The sequence below is a fragment of the Carcharodon carcharias genome (assembly GCF_017639515.1).
Source record: "Carcharodon carcharias isolate sCarCar2 chromosome 29 unlocalized genomic scaffold, sCarCar2.pri SUPER_29_unloc_29, whole genome shotgun sequence".
Classification (NCBI taxonomy): Eukaryota; Metazoa; Chordata; class Chondrichthyes; order Lamniformes; family Lamnidae; genus Carcharodon; species Carcharodon carcharias.
The window spans coordinates 65,894-83,157 of NW_024470675.1; the positions used below are offsets into that span (position 1 = coordinate 65,894).

Sequence of the window (17,264 nt, forward strand, 5' to 3'; positions counted from 1 at the left end):
GATGCCCTGAGGTGGTGAAAGGTGCTATAGAAATGCAAATCCTTCACTGTTTTACTTTCTTAAAGCCTTGTAACTCTCTGCAGAGCACCTATCTTCCCACAGAGTTTCAAATTAGTCTGTGAAGACATTGTCTAAAAGCAGTTCTGATCTCTCGACAGCTGTCAGACAAGAGATGGGGACTTATTAACTCCTTTCTCTTTCAGAGTTTGAGAGTGAGAAGCTAATGAAATATCTTGGAGTGGACAATGATCGGGAAATCTTGCTTCCTCCTGTCACTTCTCCAAGGTAATATCATCATCAGCTTGGAAAGATTTATGGTTAATAGTCTTTGTAAAAGATCATTCTTATTGAGCTGCGATTGGGAACCGATTCAGCAGTGAGCCAGTGTACAAACTCACACCAAGTCCCATTCACCCATCCCCCCTGTGCTCACTGATGTACACTGACTCCTTGTCTGACAGCAGAATTGTAGGAGAGAAGAGATCTCAGAGGGTTTTAGGGTTGGAGGAGGTAACAGAGATTCAGAGTGTAGAGTTGGGTGGATGGTGGGGTAATAAATCAATGATGAGAATTTGAAAATTGAGTTATTGCTGGACTGGGAGCCAGTGTAGGTCAGCGAGTGACAGGGGAGCGATCGGCTGAATAGAGAAGCAGGGATAAAAACTGGGGAATGAGGTCGATCCCAATGTTAGGACTCGGATAACAATGCCCTGAAATTTTGTCTTTTGCTGATTTTAGTCAGAATTTCACATGAAGACAACACAGCAGCTCCTAGAATAGACAGACTGTTCAGTGTCACACTTCCTGTCCATTCTCACCATGCTAGAAACTTCAATAAGGGAGCAAGATAACTGAAAGAGAGAAGGAAGGTAAAGCAGTCTGTGTGTAAAACTGTCAAATAGTCTGAGTTATCATGATTGTCTCTGATCTGCTGCAGAGTTTAAATTTCACAGAATCTTAGCCCTTTGCAGCTCAGAGAGAGACCATTGACTCACTGCCTGAAAGGGCGGTGGAAGCAGATTCAACAGGAACTTTCAGAAGGGGAACTGGATAAATACTTGAAGGGGACATTTTGCAGGGCTGTGGAGTAGAGAGCAGAGGTGAGAGTGGGACTTATTGGACAGATCTTTCAAAGGCACAGCACAGGCTCGATGGGCCAAATGGCTTCCTTCTGTTCCGGATCATTCTACAATCTGATAAATTAAGCCCCACATCAATAACTCTTCAGGCTCCCGCTGCAGTCAGTGTTGAGAGATGAGATGTTTACACAGTTTCCCTGTGTGTCTTGTAGACACTGTGTTGGGTGGAAGACGGGCTTCACTAAACAGAGTCCTGAGGACCATGAGCCAATGTAGAATGAACTTGTCCACTCCTGTGTCCAGGATTCTCTTCCATCCATTGTGAAACCTCGGGGAGTTCCTTGTGTGTCCTGTAGATGGTCCACACTGCAGCCACTGTGCCCCAGTGATGGAGGGGGTGGATATCGAGTCTAGTGGATCGACAAAACATCCAGAGTTAAATATTAATATTTCTCTCCCCAGTTGGACTGTCACAAGAGTGGAAAGGCGACACTCAATGAGAGGTGACAGTGCAGGAAGGTTCATGTGAACACATTCCATGTCATTACAGTTATCCATCACGTTTTAAGGAGATAAAAACAAAAAGCTGTTGTTATCTGGCGCACTGACCTCTACCTCGCGGAGGCTGAGCGTCAACTCGCAGACACTTCCTCCTACCTCTCCCTGGACCATAACCCCACCACTGAACATCAAGCCATTGTTTCCAGGACTGTCACTGACCTCATCTCCTCTGGGGATCTCCCTCCCACAGTTTCCAACCTGATAGTCGCCCAACCTCGGACGGCCCGCTTCTATCTCCTACCCAAAATCCACAAACAGGACTGTCCCGGTAGACCGATCATCTCAGCTTGCTCCTGCCCCACAAATTCATTTCTCATTATCTTGACTCCCTTCTCTCTCCCCTTGTCCAGTCCCTTCCCACCTACATCCGTGATTCCTCTGACACCTTACGTCACATCAACAATTACCAGTTCCCTGGCCCCAACCGCTTCCTCTTCACCATGGACATCCAATCCCTCTACACCTCCGTCCCCCACCAGGATGGTCTGAGGGCCCTTAGCTTCTTCCTCGAACAGAGGCCCGAACAATCCCCATCCACCACTACTCTCCTCCGTCTGGCTGAACTTGTTCTCATGCTGAACAATTTCTCCTTCAACTCCTCTCACTTCATCCAAATAAAAGGTGTGGCTATGGGTACCCGCATGGGCCCAAGCTATGCCTGTCTCTTTATGGGGTATGTGGAACATTCCTTGTTCCAGTCCTACTCCGGCCCCCTTCCACAACTCTTTCTCCGGTACATCGATGATTACTTCGGTGCCGCTTCATGCTCTCCTCGGGACTTGGAAAAATTTATTAATTTTGCTTCCAATCTCCACCCCTCCATCATTTTCACGTGGTCCATCTCTGACACTTCCCTTCCCTTCCTTGACCTCTCTGTCTCAATATCTGGTGATAGACTGTCCACCAATATCCATTACAAACCCACCGACTCCCACAGCTATCTCGACTACAGTTCCTCACACCCCGCTTCCTGTAAGGACTCCATCCCATTCTCTCAGTTCCTTTGCCTCCATCGCATCAGTTCTGATGATGCTACCTTCAAAAACAGTTCCTCTGACATGTCCTCCTTCTTCCTTAACCGAGGTTTTCCACCCACGGTCGTTGACAGGGCCCTCAACCGTGTCCGGCCCATCTCCCGCGCATCTGCCCTCACGCCTTCTCCTCCCTCCCAGAAACATGATAGGGTCCCCCTTGTCCTCATTATCACCCCACCAGCCTCCTCATTCAAAGGATCATCCTCAGCCATTTCCGCCAACTCCAGCATGATGCCACCACCAAACACATCTTCCCTTCATCCCCCTATCGGCATTCCGTAGGGATCGCTCCCTCCGGGACATCCTGGTCCACTCCTCCATCACCCCCTACTCCTTAACCCCCTCCTACGGCACCACCCCATGCCCACGCAAAAGATGCAACACCTGCCCCTTCACTTCCTCTCTCCTCACCGTCCAAGGACCCAAACACTCCTATCAAGTGAAGCAACATTTCACTTGCATTTCCCCCAACTTAGTCTACTGCATTCGTTGCTCCCAATGTGGTCTCCTCTACATTGGAGAGACCAAACGTAAACTGGGCGACCGCTTTGCAGAACACCTGTGGTCTGTCCGCAAGAATGACCCAGACCTCCCTGTCGCTTGCCATTTTAACACTCCACCCTGCTCTCTTGCCCACATGTCTGTCCTTGGCTTGCTGCATTGTTCCAGTGAAGCCCAACGCAAACTGGAGGAACAACACCTCATCTTCCGACTAGGCACTTTACAGCCTTCCGGACTGAATATTGAATTCAACAACTTTAGGTCGTGAGCTCCCTCCCCCATCCCCACCCCCTTTCTGTTTCCCCCTTCCTTTTTTTCCCAATAAATTATAAAGATTTTCCTTTTCCCACCTATTTTCATTATTTTTAAAAAAAATTTTAAAAATCTTTTATGCTCTCCCCACCTCCACTAGAGCTATACCTTGAGTGCCCTACCATCCATTCTTAATTAGCACATTCGTTTAGATAATATCACCAACTTTAACTTTAACACCTATGCGTTCTTTTGTACTATTGTTGTTGACATCTTTTGATGATCTGCTTCTATCACTGCTTGTTTGTCCCTACAACCACAACCCCCCCCCTCCACCTCTCTCTCTCTCTATCTCTCCGCCCCCCATACACACACCTTAAACCAGCTTATATTTCAACTCTTTCTTGGACTCGAACTCAAGTTCTGTCGAAGGGTCATGAGGACTCGAAACGTCAACTCTTTTCTTCTCCGCTGATGCTGCCAGACCTGCTGAGTTTTTCCAGGTAATTCTGTTTTTGTTTACATTTGGTCAGGAGATCACTTGTCGGAATCTGGTGTATGAGAAGGTATAGGGATACATGGTCTACATGGTCTATAGCATTCCACTCCGTGGATCACAGTCATGAGTTACCATTGTTCTACCATCGGACCCGGCTATCTGGAGACCTGAAAGATGGCGATTGTTCCCTGATTATAAACAACATCACACGGGGAGATGCAGGATATTATTTATTCAGAATAAAATTTGACAATGGTTCGAGCCATAAGTATTACCCTGTAACCCAGCTTCACGTTTCTGGTAAGTGCTGTGTTATAATTACTCGACAATTCACATCCAACACTCAATGGGAAATAATAGTGTTTGATTTGCTTGTTTCTTGGCCGTGTTAACCAGCGTCACTAATTTTAATGATTTGTCTATTTCTGCTCCCAGATCCATGAGCTTATTGTGTGTGATTGAATCCACATCATAGCTGTAACGTAAACCGAGCTGAGGGGTGATGACACCTCCATCCTGAGTGAAGTGTCTCCTCCCCACTACACCTTCCACCCCTCACACTGTCCGTGTAAACCCCCATCCCATCTCCAGCCTCTCTTTCCTCTCCAAAGTCCTTGAACGTGTTTCCATCTCCCGAATCCGGTCCCATCTTTCCCGGAACTCCATGTTTGAATCCCTCCAATCAGGTTCCCACCCCAGCCACTGTGCTGAAACAGCTCTTATCAAGGTCACAAATGGCATCCTGTGTGACTGTGACAAAGGTAAACTTTCCCTCCTCCTCCTTCTCGATCTGTCTGCAGCCTTTGACACGCTCGACCACACCATCCTCCTCCAACACCTCTCCACTGTCGTCCAGCTGGGTGGGACTGCTCTCCCCTGGCTCCATTCTTATCCATCTCATCGTAGCCAGAGAATCACTTGCAATGGCTTTGCAGCATCATCTGAACAGTGTTAGTTTTCACCTGTCCACTGAGGATCCCCAGCTCTACCTCACCACCACCTCTCTCGACTCCTCCACTGCTGCTAAATTATCAGGCTGCTTATCCGACATCCAGTACTGGATGGGCAGAAATTCCCTCCAATTAAATATTGGAAAGACTGAAGCCATTGTCTTCATTCCCTGCACCAAACTCTGTTCCCTCGCTACCAACTCCATTCCTCTCCCTGGCAGCTCTCTGAGATTGAAGCCAATCTGTTCACAGCTTTGTTGTCCCATTTGATCCGGAGATGGGTTTCCGGCCTCATATCTGCGCCCTCACTAACACCGTCTATTTCCACCTCCGTAACATCGCACGACTTCACCCTGTCTCAGCTCATCTGCTGCTGAAACCCTCATCCACGCCTTCATTACCTCCAGACTCGACTGTTCCAACACACGCTCTACACTCCATAAACTTGAGGCCATCCAAAACTGCTGACCACGTCCTTACTCACACCAAGTCCCCTTCCCTTATCACCCGCTCTGCTCGATGACCGAGACTGGCTCCTGGTCAAGCAAAGACTCAATGTCACAATTTTCACCTTTGTTTCCTCACTATCCCTGTAAACTCCTCGTCCTCTTCCAGCCCCTACAACCCTCCCTTTCTCTGTAACCTTTTCAAGCCCCTACAACCCTCCCTATCTCTGCAACCTCCTCCAGCCACTACAAACCTCCCTATTTCTGTAACTTCCTCCTTCCCCTAAAAGCTTCCCTATCTCTGTAGCCTGTTCCAGTCCCGACAACTTTCCCTGCCTCTGTAACCTGCCCCAGTCACTGCAACCCTCCCTACCTCTGCAAACTCCTCCAGACCCTACGCTCTCCCAATCTCTATTAACTTTTCCAGCCCCTACAACCCTCCCTATCTCTGTAACTTCCTCCAATCACTAAAACCCTCACTATCACTGTAACCTCCTGCAAACCCTACAACCCTCCCTATCGTTGTAACCTCCTCCAACCCCTACAACCCTCCCTATCTCTGTAACCTCCTGCAGCCCCTCCAATTCTCTGAGGTCTCTGCGCTCCTCCAATTCCAGCCTCTTGACCATCCCCCGATCCCATCACTCCAACATCGGCGGCCTTGCCTTCAGCTGCCTGTGGCCCAAGCTCTGTAATACCCTCCCTCAACCCCTCTCCGTCCCTCTCTCTCACTCTCTCTATCTCTCTCTCTCTCACTATCCATTTCATCCCTATTTTAAGATTCTCCATAACACCGACCTCTTCTGGTCAGCGGCCGCTAATATCTCCACATGTGTCTGGGTGACATACTTTGTTTTATGACGCTCCTGTGTAGCACCTTGGGGTGATTTGTCATGTTAAAGTTGTTGTGTAAATATAAGTTGTTGCCCTTTGACCCTCGACCCCAGCTTGAGTCTTATTTTTGAGGGAATGTACAACCTCCTTAGATTTCTGACCAAAATGTAATTTGATTATTTTTATTGAGCGAATGTCAAGCCCCGATACCGAGCGAGAGCCTCCTCATTTGCTGAGTTTAAGCTGATGAGTCGGCCCCTTAGTCCGTAGAGGGGACTCTCCTCGGTAATGTGCAGCCTTGTTTGTGTCTCTCCACAAGCGCATGAGGGGTTTGTACAGAGGCTGCAGCGCTGGAGGGGGTCTGCACAGGGGTCCTGGCCTGTCCTGAGCTGGTTTTAGCAAGGACCACTCTGGCCTTGGCAGCTGAAAGCCAGCCATTGGACAGACAGGGCCTGTCACAAGGAGCCTGTTAGTCACTCCCCCCCGTGTCTCCTGTGCTCGGATCCAGACCATGTTGGCTGGTGGATCTGGCTCAGGAAGGGTCCTCCCCATGGGACCCCCAGATGGAAGGTGGGTCGAGCGGGTCATTCACTTGCATGTTTATTCTGCAGCTTTAATATTTTAAGAAGGTAAGAATGTAGGAACATAAGAAATAGGGACAGGAGCAGGCCATTCGGCCCCTCCAGCCTGCTCTCACTGATCTGGTTGTGGCCTTAACTCCATTTTCCTGCCTGTCCCCCAAACCCTTGACTCCCTTGTCGATCAAAAACCTGCCTCACTCAGCCTTGAGTCTATTCAATGGCCCAGCCTCCACTGCTCTCTGGGGAAGAGAATTCCACAGGGTAGCACCCCTCTGAGAGAGGAAATTCCTCCTCATCTCAGTCTTAAATGGGAGAGCCCTCATTCCCAAACTGTGCTCCCTGGTTCTAGATTCCCCCACGAGGGGGAAACATCCTCCCAGCATCCACCCTGTCAAGCCCCCTCGGAATCGGATATGTTTCAATAAGGTCACCCCTCATTCTTCTAAACTCCAATGGATACAGACCCAACCTGCTCAACATTTCCTCACAGGACAAACCCTTTAATCCCAGGAATCAGCCCAGTGAAGCTTCTCTGAACTGCCTGTACACAATGATCCTGTTACAATCTCACTAACACCCTGTGCAGCTGTTGCAAGACTTCCCTCCTTTTATACTCCATCCCTTTGCAATAAAGGCCAACATTCCACTTGCCTTCCTCATTCCGTGGTGTTCCTGAACGCTGACTTTCTGTGATTCATGTACAAGGACACCCAGATCCCTCTGTACTGCATTCTGCAGCCTCTCTGCATTTAAACAATATCCTGTTTTTCTATTCTTCCTCCAAAATAATTTGTTGCAGTTCTCCTCAGTATTGACCATCCCCCCAATTCAGCCTCATCTGCAAATATCAGCTTCAGTGGATCCACAAACCATCCAGAGTTAAATATTGAGATTTCTCTCCCCAGCTGAACCCTCACAAGAGTGGAAAGGTGACACTCCACGAGAGGTGACAGCGCAGGAAGGTTAGTGTGTACAGATTCCATGTCATTACAGTTATCCATCGTGTCTGGAAAACCAACTGCGAGGTGGACTCTGGTTTAATAATGAGGAATGGGTATCATCGTCTTCACAGCCAATGAGCTGAATCCTGAATTGTAATTAGTGTTGTAATGTGGGAAACACAGCAGCCAATTTGTGCACAGCAAGCTCCCACAAATTGCAAAGTAATAAATAGCCCAGATTGCTGAGTGAATGATGGGGTAGTGCTCTCCAAACTCTGGTCTGCTCCTCCACCCTAACCCACTATTATCAGTTCAAGTGTGTCGGAGTGAACGTGTATTAAGCTGAGAGACAGAAACACCAAAGTCTCAAAGCAGGAAATTCTCTCCTGGTTATTGTAACCTCTCAGTTCTGATATCATCCTTGTAAAAGTCTTTTCTCTTGTGGGACTGTGATTTCTATTTGAACTGATGCTTCACATTATATTTCTCTAAAAGGATCCATTCTCTATCTGCTGGATTTCATAGATAAACCCACGATATTCCCTGCTGAAGTTATTGCAGGAAAGCGTGTGGATGTAAGCTGTACCTTCAACACAACGTGCAATGGAACAGCAGCACCTGTCTTAAACTGGGACACTCCCACTGACGTACCTGGATCAGTCTCAAACACTGTAACTCAGCATGGTGTCACTCTGACCTATACTTCTGTTCTGACCCTGATCCCATCACTCAAATACCATGGACACACTCTCAGCTGCAGAGTGAGATATCCATCTGTTTCATCGGAGCGGACCCTCGTACTTACTGTGCAAGGTGAGTACAGACATCCTTCAGTCTACATTGGCCATTATCGTCTACATGGTACACAGCAAAAACCCATAAACTACAGTTTGTTTAACACCAGATCATCTGCTTTTATTGATAAAAATTCACCCCTGACATTGCAGAGCAACTTCCTACTGAGCCCCCGACAGTGCAGCTGTCACTCAGTACACAAACACACACACAACACTCACACACACACACACACACACTCACACACACACTCACACACTCACACACACACAAACACACACAAACTCTCACACACACACACACACACATACACACACACACACACACATACGCACACTGACCCACACACACACACACACACACACACAAACACACACACACACACACACACACACACTGACCCACACACACACACACACACACACACATACACACACACACACACTGACCCACACACACACACAGACACACACACACACACTGACCCACACACACACACACACACACACTGACCCACACACACACACACACACACACATACACACACTCACACACACACACTGACCCACACACACACACAGACACGCACACACACACTGACCCACACACACAGACACACACACACTGACCCACACACTCACACACACACACACACACACACTGACCCACACACACACACAGAAACACACACATACACAGACCCACACGCATACACAGACACACACACACACACACACACACACACACACAAACACGCACATACTCACTGACCCACACACACACACAGACACACTGACCCACACACACACACACACACACAAACACACACACAGACACACACACACACACACAGACACACAGATACACACACAGATGCACACACACACAAAGATCCACACACACACACACACACACACACACACACACACACACACACACACACAAACACAGACAGACAGACACACACACATTACTTGATCTCTCAGTTCCACACTGGATCACTCTGGATCACTGGCCTGGTGTCTGGGCTGTGTTGAAACATTCAGATTAGTCGCTCCTTAAAACCGATCTCTTTGACAAAGCTTTTGGTGAAACAAACATACGAGCACAGGAATGAGGAGTAGGAGGAGGACACTCAGCCCCTCGAGCCTATTCCGCCTTTCCATAAGCTCATGGATGACCTGATTGTAACCTCCACCCCACATTCCCTGCTCACCCCTGATGACCTTTCACCCCTTTGTGAATCAAGAACCTATCGAGCTGCGCCTTAAAAATATTCAAAGACTCTGTTTCCTGCCTTTTCAGGAAGAGTTCCAAAGCCTCACGACCCTCTGAGAGGAAACATTTTCTCCTCATCTCTGTCATAAATGATCAAACCCTTATTTTTAATCAGTGAGCCCTAGTTCTAGCTTCTTCCACAAGAGGAAACATCCTCCCCACATCCACCCTGTCAAGACCCCTCAGGATCTTAAATCTCTCAATCAGGTCTCCTCTTCCTCTTCTAAATTCCAATGGGTACAGGTCTAAATTGTCCAGCCCGTCCTCATAAGACAACCCGCCCATTCCTGGTGTTGGTCCAATAAACCTTCTCTGAACTGCTCCTGATGCATTTACACCTTTCCCTAAATAAGGAGGCCAATACTGAACACAAAGCTCCAGATGTGGTCTCCCCAGCCCCCTGTATAACTGAGGTGTAACCTCCCTACTTTTGGATTCAATGCCCCTCACAGTAAATGATAACATTCTATTCGCTTTCCGAATTACCTGCTGTTCCTGCACACTAACCTTTTGTGATTCATGCACTAGGACACCCTGATCCCTCTGAATCTCAGAGCTCTGCAATCTCCCACCATTTAGATAATAAGCTACTTTTTTATTCTCCCTGTCAAAATGGACAATATCACATTTCCCCACATTGTGCACTATTTGCCCAATCACTTAACCTCTCTCTGTCAATTTGTAGTCTCCTTACACCCTCTTCACAAGGTCATCTGTCCCTAACATCACCTTATGTGACTCAGGGTCTTGACAGGTTTTAGTCAACAGTGAACAGGCAGAAATTGGAGTTTGATTAATATTCATATATTTCATTGATAAAATTATCAATAATTGTTACATTGAAAAGGGTGAACTGTATTTATTGAATGATCAGATCGTCCCGAAACACTTTACAGTCAATGAGATATATTTGAAGCAATGTCATGTTGTAATGTAGGAAACACAGCACCAACCTGTGCACAGCAAGATCCCACAAAGCAAGGTGACAGTGAACTGATAATGGATTATTTTAATGAGGTTGGTTGATACGTATATAGAGATCACATGAAAAGGGTGGGTCACTAATGTCCATTTAGTGAAGAGAAACCTGTCCATTTTAAAAGGTCTGGGTGTGTATGTGACTCCAGTCTCAGACACCAACATGGTTAACTCTTACCTGCCCTCTGAACTGCTCTCCCAGTTTGGGTCAAACCAGTGGTTCAGGAGGAAGACCCCCCACCACCTTCTCAAGTGGAAACTAGGGATGGACAATAAATGTCAGCATTGCCCGAGAATGAGTATTTAAACATTGAGTGAGTGTATCGCTTCTCGAGATACATTGGAGCATCATTCTAAACCTGTAGTGCAGTAATTAATGGCTGTTTTTACAGGTAGAGACTCCAGTAAATGGACAGTAGGATTGCTCACGGCTGGGATCATGTTGAGTGTTTTCCTGGCTGGAATCTTCATCTTCATCTGTGTGAGAAAGTAAGTCTGAAGATTTAACTTGATTTTAATATAAATATTTACTTCAAGGTTTTATCCTTAAGTCGGTGATTGTTTACCTTGGGATCAGCACCAGGTCATTCTCTGTAAGTGGTCCCTGTGTCCACTATGATCCGGAAAGAACCTTTCATTGTCCTGTATCCAGGTAAACGATCACGAGACCCAGAGATTCCTCACTCTGCACGATTACTCCTGGATTGTATCAGATCACCTTGTGATTCCACACAACCGGAGTGGTGGTTATAACCATCAGGAACGATTGAAAAGTCGATTGGGTAGTGGGACTAATTGGACAGTTTTTACAAAGGGCCAGCACAGGCACGATGGGTTGAGTGGCTTCCTCCTGAGCTGTGAGATTTTAAATTCTTACATCGAATGTGACTGTCACTGGTGAGGCCGCTATGAATTGCCCATCTCTAATTGCCCCTTGAGAAGGAGGTGGTGAGCTGCCTTCTTGACCCGCTGCAGTCCATGTGGTGTAGGTACACCCACAGTGCTGTTAGGGAGGGAGTTCCAGGAGTTTGACCCAGCGACAGTGAAGGAACGCTGATATATTTCCAAGTCAGGATGGTGAGTGACTTGGAGGGGAACTTCTAGGCGGTGGTGTTCCCATGTGTCTGCTGCCCTTGTCCTTCTAGATGGTAGAGGTCGTGGGTTTGGAAGGTGCTGTCGAAGGAGCCTTGCTGAGTTGCTGCAGTGCATCTTGTAGATGGTACACACACTGCTGCCTCTGTGTGTTCATGGTGGAGGGAGTGAATGTTTAATGTGGTGGATGGGGTGTGGTTCAATCGAGATGATTTGACCTGGATGGTGTCTAGCTTCTTGATTCTGTGCTTTGTGCAGAAGTGAGTTAAAGAGACAGTCCAGTTGTTAGTGTAAGTTTACAGTGGGCTCTGTGTCTGTGCTGCACTGACTCTCTGCTATATGATAACCACAGTGTGATATTGTGTTATTGCAGGAGAAAGACAGCAACACAGGAGAGAGTTTCAGGGACCAGTGACATTGCATTGACCCCCAGTCCACTCTCTGTGATGCGCCAGGTACAGGAGCTGTTTACACTCACTCCAAAGCTTCAATCTCAGTGTGTAGACAACACGTGTCCCAGATTCCCAGCCCAGTTACCCACTGATTTGTACCTGTGGAGTCAGCAATGGTTCAGTATCGTGCTGTCTCTCTGTTATTACACAGAAACTGGTAAAGGCTGTTGTTTAAAATCCCAGAGGGAAACTTTAAACAACTGTCATAACCTATATTTCCCAGTGGAATGTTTGAGATGCAGCTCTAAATTCAGGAATAAGACCACCGGTTCTCGAGATGGTTTTATATCAAACTACATGAGACATTTATTAATTTACACAAGTTAAACATATGCACATGTCTACAAACTAGTATTATCATAACTTTGATCTGTGTGATTTTTAATTCTTTCATTGAATGTGGCTGTCACTGGGGATGTCAGCGTTAATGCCCATCCCTAATTGCCCCTTGAGAAGGTGGTGGTGAGCTGCCTTCTTGACCCGCTGCAGTCCATGTGGTGTAGGTACACCCACAGTGCTGTTAGGGAGGGAGTTCCAGGATTTTGACCCAGCGACAGTGAAGGAATGGTGATATATTTCCAAGTCAGGATGGTGAGTGACTTGGAGGGGAACTTCCAGGTGGTGGTGTTCCCATGTGTCTGCTGCCCTTGTCCTTCTAGATGGTAGAGGCCGCGGGTTTGGAAGGTGCTGTCGAAGGAGCCTTGCTGAGTTGCTGCAGTGCATCTTGTAGATGGTACACACACTGCTGCCACTGTGTGTTCGTGGTGGAGGGAGTGAATGTTTAATGTGGTGGTTGGGGTGTCGATCAATCGGGCTGCTTTGTCTTAGATGGTGTCATGCACATGGCTGCAAACTAGTATTAGTATAACTTTATAACAAATTCTCAAACTAATCTCCTCTAAGACAACCCATAGGCTTTAAGCAGACACCAGGCAAAGCATTTTCACCTCACAAATTCCAAATGAGCTTTCTTTCACTTTGGTTCCTTTGCAGACATGTGTAAGCTTACAGCTGCTTTGATGTTACAAGCCTCTGCTCTGCACACACAAAACTGCTCAAGTTATACCCAGCGCTTTCGTGTATTGAAGACGGAGATTGATAGGCTCTTGATTGGTAAGGGGATCAAAGATTAGGGGAGAAGGCGGGAGAATGGGGTTGAGAAATTATCAGCCATGTATGAATGGTGGAACAGACTCGATGGACCGAATGGTCTAATTTCTCCTCCTATGTCTTATGGTCTTATGGCTTCTCTTTGAAGGTAAATTTTCAATGTATCATCAGGACCTTTGAACACCATCTCTTCTAACAATAAATCCCATTTCATCCTATCAATTTTATTAGTAATATAAACGTTGATTGGTTTAAGATTTCACTCTCAGGCTTTGAATGCTCTATTTAAAAATGCAAATTACCACTTTACCTCTTTGGTTACATCTCAAAAATACTATACATCAAAGCACCCAGACTGGCTTGCATTAATCCAATTAAAATACACACAGACACACACAAAGACTAAACCTCTGTTTAAATAGACAGTTTGCGATTACAATACAAACATTAATAGATTAATAACACTCTGTCTCTATCCCTCCTCTATCCCTCTCTCTCATCCTCTCTCTGATTACAAGGTTCATGTTATTGAGCCTCACACCAGGCACATGAGTGCAGAATCCAAGCTGGCACTCGCCAGAGCCATTACCGAGGGAGTGCGAGACTGACAGAGGGTCAGTACTGAGGGACTGCAAGACTGACAGAGGGTCAGTACTGAGGGAGTGCTGCACTGTTGGAGGGTCAGTAATGAGGGAGTGCTGCACTGTCAGAGGGTGAGTACTGAGGGAGTGCGAGACTGACAGAGGGTCAGTACTGAGGGAGTGCTGCACTGTGGGAGGGTCAGTACTGAGGGAGTGCTGCACTGCCATAGGTGTTTTTTTTTATACGATATAAGAGAGAAAATGAAAGGAGTCTGCACAATAATTTAACCCTATCAGTGCCAGTAAATGATATGAGGATGTTTTCTGTTTCCATTTCTCTGTAGGGTAAACAGAACGTGCTGATTACTGAGCCCCGGGACACAACCAGAGACACAACTAGTGAGGGGAAGACCCTAGCTCCCCGGGATCTCTCTGAAGGTCCAGTGGGAGGCGATGCTGGACATGGGAACGCCGACAATCCTGACGAGCTTCTCTACACCAACATCAACTTTTCAAAGCTGCCCAGCGGTGACAGGGCTGTGCACAGGAGTGAGGACACGGAATACGCACAGATCAGGTTCCAGAAAAACTGAGTGTGAAACAGGGACCGAGGCTGTGGGGTGTGTGCAGCCAACATGGCCAAATATTAATGAACAGAAATATGATGTTGCTGAACTTTTTTTGATTGGTTCTGAGTGAGCTTTCTGAATGCTGCATCTTTTTCCATGCTGTAAAATATTGTGAGAAGCTTATGAATTATGTATAATGTTACATCTGTTAATACAAGGTGAGGTGAGAGTGACTGCCTTTGACATCAAGGCTGCATTTGACCGAGTGTGGCATCTAGGATCCCGAGCAAAACTGGAGTCAATGGGAATCAGGGGTGGGACGAAAGTGTAATAATTTACATAATATTTTCCTGGTTTGTTGTAAACTAGGTTTCTGGGTGTGAGTGTAGATGGGTCTGTCTGTGTGGTTTAATTACATCTGGAGTCAGGTAGACCGCAAGCTTGAGATTATCAAAAGAAGCTAGATGTAGAAATGTACATGAAATGCTAATGAGTGAACATGGAGGCTGTAAGGTGTGAAGGGAATTTACATTTTTTGATAAGCGAAGAGATTGTTTGGATTTCAAAGGGATGTTGATCTGTTTACAATGAGGCCGATAAGCAAGGCAAAGGAGTGTGTTTATTTTTCCCAAAGTTTATTGACAACATTGGCAACATGAAAGTTTTTATATTATGGGAAATGTATAATTCCAAAGACATATGGAACAATGCAATTTACATATCAAAGAGAGAGAAACATAAACAAAGGAGAATGAAAGGTTATGTTGGGGACCATGTAAAATCTAACAAGAGTGTGTGAATCAGCCTTGAAGAAGCCTCCAGGCATTTGTCCATAGGTCTGTTATCTTCAGTGACTATAGAAAGCCATTTGGAATTCCACTCTCAAGTGTGTACTGTGTTAACTTCTTGGTTTTGTTTTTAAATCTGAAATCTACTTTGGACAGTTGACTTAATGGGGTTGTACTACTCACCTCCAGACTCCCCAATGCCTGTCCAGCATCTTCAAGGTTAATTAGGAAGTTTAAGAGTTGTTATATTAGTAACCTTAGCCTTATGTGTACGCTTGAAATCTTGTATTTTGTTAATAAATAAGAAAATTTAATTTTTAAGATATCTAAATGTCTTGATCAACACATTACTCCTGAATTCAGTGCACACATCTCATAATAAATACAAATTGCAAAACCATTGTGATAGTGTGACCAAGTTTCCCTTGTGGATTTGGTCCCCCTGGCACACATCATCTACCACATTATAACAGAGGGAAAACTCGCCACTGGTTGGAGCCATACCCAGCACAAAGGAAGATAGTTGTGGTTGTTGGAGGTCAATCATCTCAGTTCCAGGACATCACTGCAGGAGTTCCTCAGGGTAGTGTCCGAGGCCCAACCATCTTCAGCTGCTTCATCAATGACCTTCCTTCCATCATAAGGACAGAAGTGTGGATGTTCACTGATGATTGCACAATGTTCAGCACCATTCACAGCTCCTCAGATACTGAAGCAGTCCTTGTCCAAATGCAGCAAGACCTGGACAATATCCAGGCTTGCGCTGACAAGTGTCAGGCAATGACCATCTCCAATAAGAGAGAATCTAACCATCGATCCTTGATGTTCAATGGCATTACCATTGCTGAATCCCCCACTATCAACATCCTGGGGATTACCATTGACCAGAAACTGAACTGGACTAGCCATAAAAACACTGCGGCTACAGGAGCAGGTCAGAGGCTGGGAATCATGCAGTGAGTAACTCACTCCAGACTCCCCAAAGCCTGTCCACCATCTTCAAGGCACAGGTCAGGAGCGTGATGGAGTACTCTCCACTTGCTGGATGATTGCAGCTCCAACAAGATTCAGTAAACTCAACACCACTCAGGACAAAGCAGCCCCACTAAATTGGCACCCCATCCACAAACATTCACTCTCTGCACAACCGACGCACAGTAGCAACAGTGTGTGTACCATCTGCAAGGTGCACTGCAGGAACTCACCAAGACTCCTTAGGCAGCACCTTCAAACACACGACCACTACCAGCTAGAAGTACAGGGCAGCAGACACATGGGGACACCACCACCCGCAAGTTACCCTCCAAGTCACTCACCATCCTGACTTGGAAATATATCGGCCGTTCCTTCACTGTCACTGGGTCCAAATCCTGCAACTCCCTCCCTAACAGCACTGTGGGTGTACCTACCCCACATGGACTGCAACAGTTCAAGAAGGCAGCTCACCACCACCTTCTCAAGGGCAATTAGGGATGGGCAATAATTCTGGCCTAGCCAGTGCTGCCCACATCCCATAAATGAATATAAAAAACAAGCAATTAAAATGCTCAGACATTTCTGTACATTGTTTTTCAAATGAAATACCATACTCTGGTGAATAATTCCATTCTCCAAGGCACCATTTCCTGTTATCACATGCCCTTTTCATTATTTACAATCATGTACTTTCATTTGTAATGTAACATTACCATGTAAACATGTCACACTGTAGTTACACCCTCCTGCCAATGGCGGTGCTCTAGTGTCATAGTTTTACCTCTCAGAGGCTGGAGGAAATATGCCCACTGTGTTTACAATATTAGAAACACTCAGGGGGACCAGGGGATTCTTTAGGTCATGTTTACAATGTTGTTAAGATACAAGGGGCCAGTGGGATTTTTCCTACTGCGTTTACAATGTTGTTAAGACAGGATTCGGGTGAAAGATGACCTTCAACCCATCAT

The 17,264-nt window shown here is 46.4% G+C and overlaps 1 protein-coding gene across 1 annotated transcript; it reads left to right on the top strand.

The window, feature by feature from the left end:
* The first annotated feature begins 223 nt into the window (after positions 1–223).
* LOC121274084 lies at positions 224–14,557 on the top strand. Its single transcript, XM_041181229.1, has 6 exons — positions 224–285; positions 3,961–4,226; positions 8,174–8,491; positions 11,122–11,218; positions 12,195–12,276; positions 14,309–14,557. The coding sequence occupies exons 1-6, from the start codon at positions 224–226 to the stop codon at positions 14,555–14,557; spliced, it is 1,074 nt and encodes a 357-aa protein (XP_041037163.1).
* Positions 14,558–17,264: the final 2,707 nt, after the last annotated feature.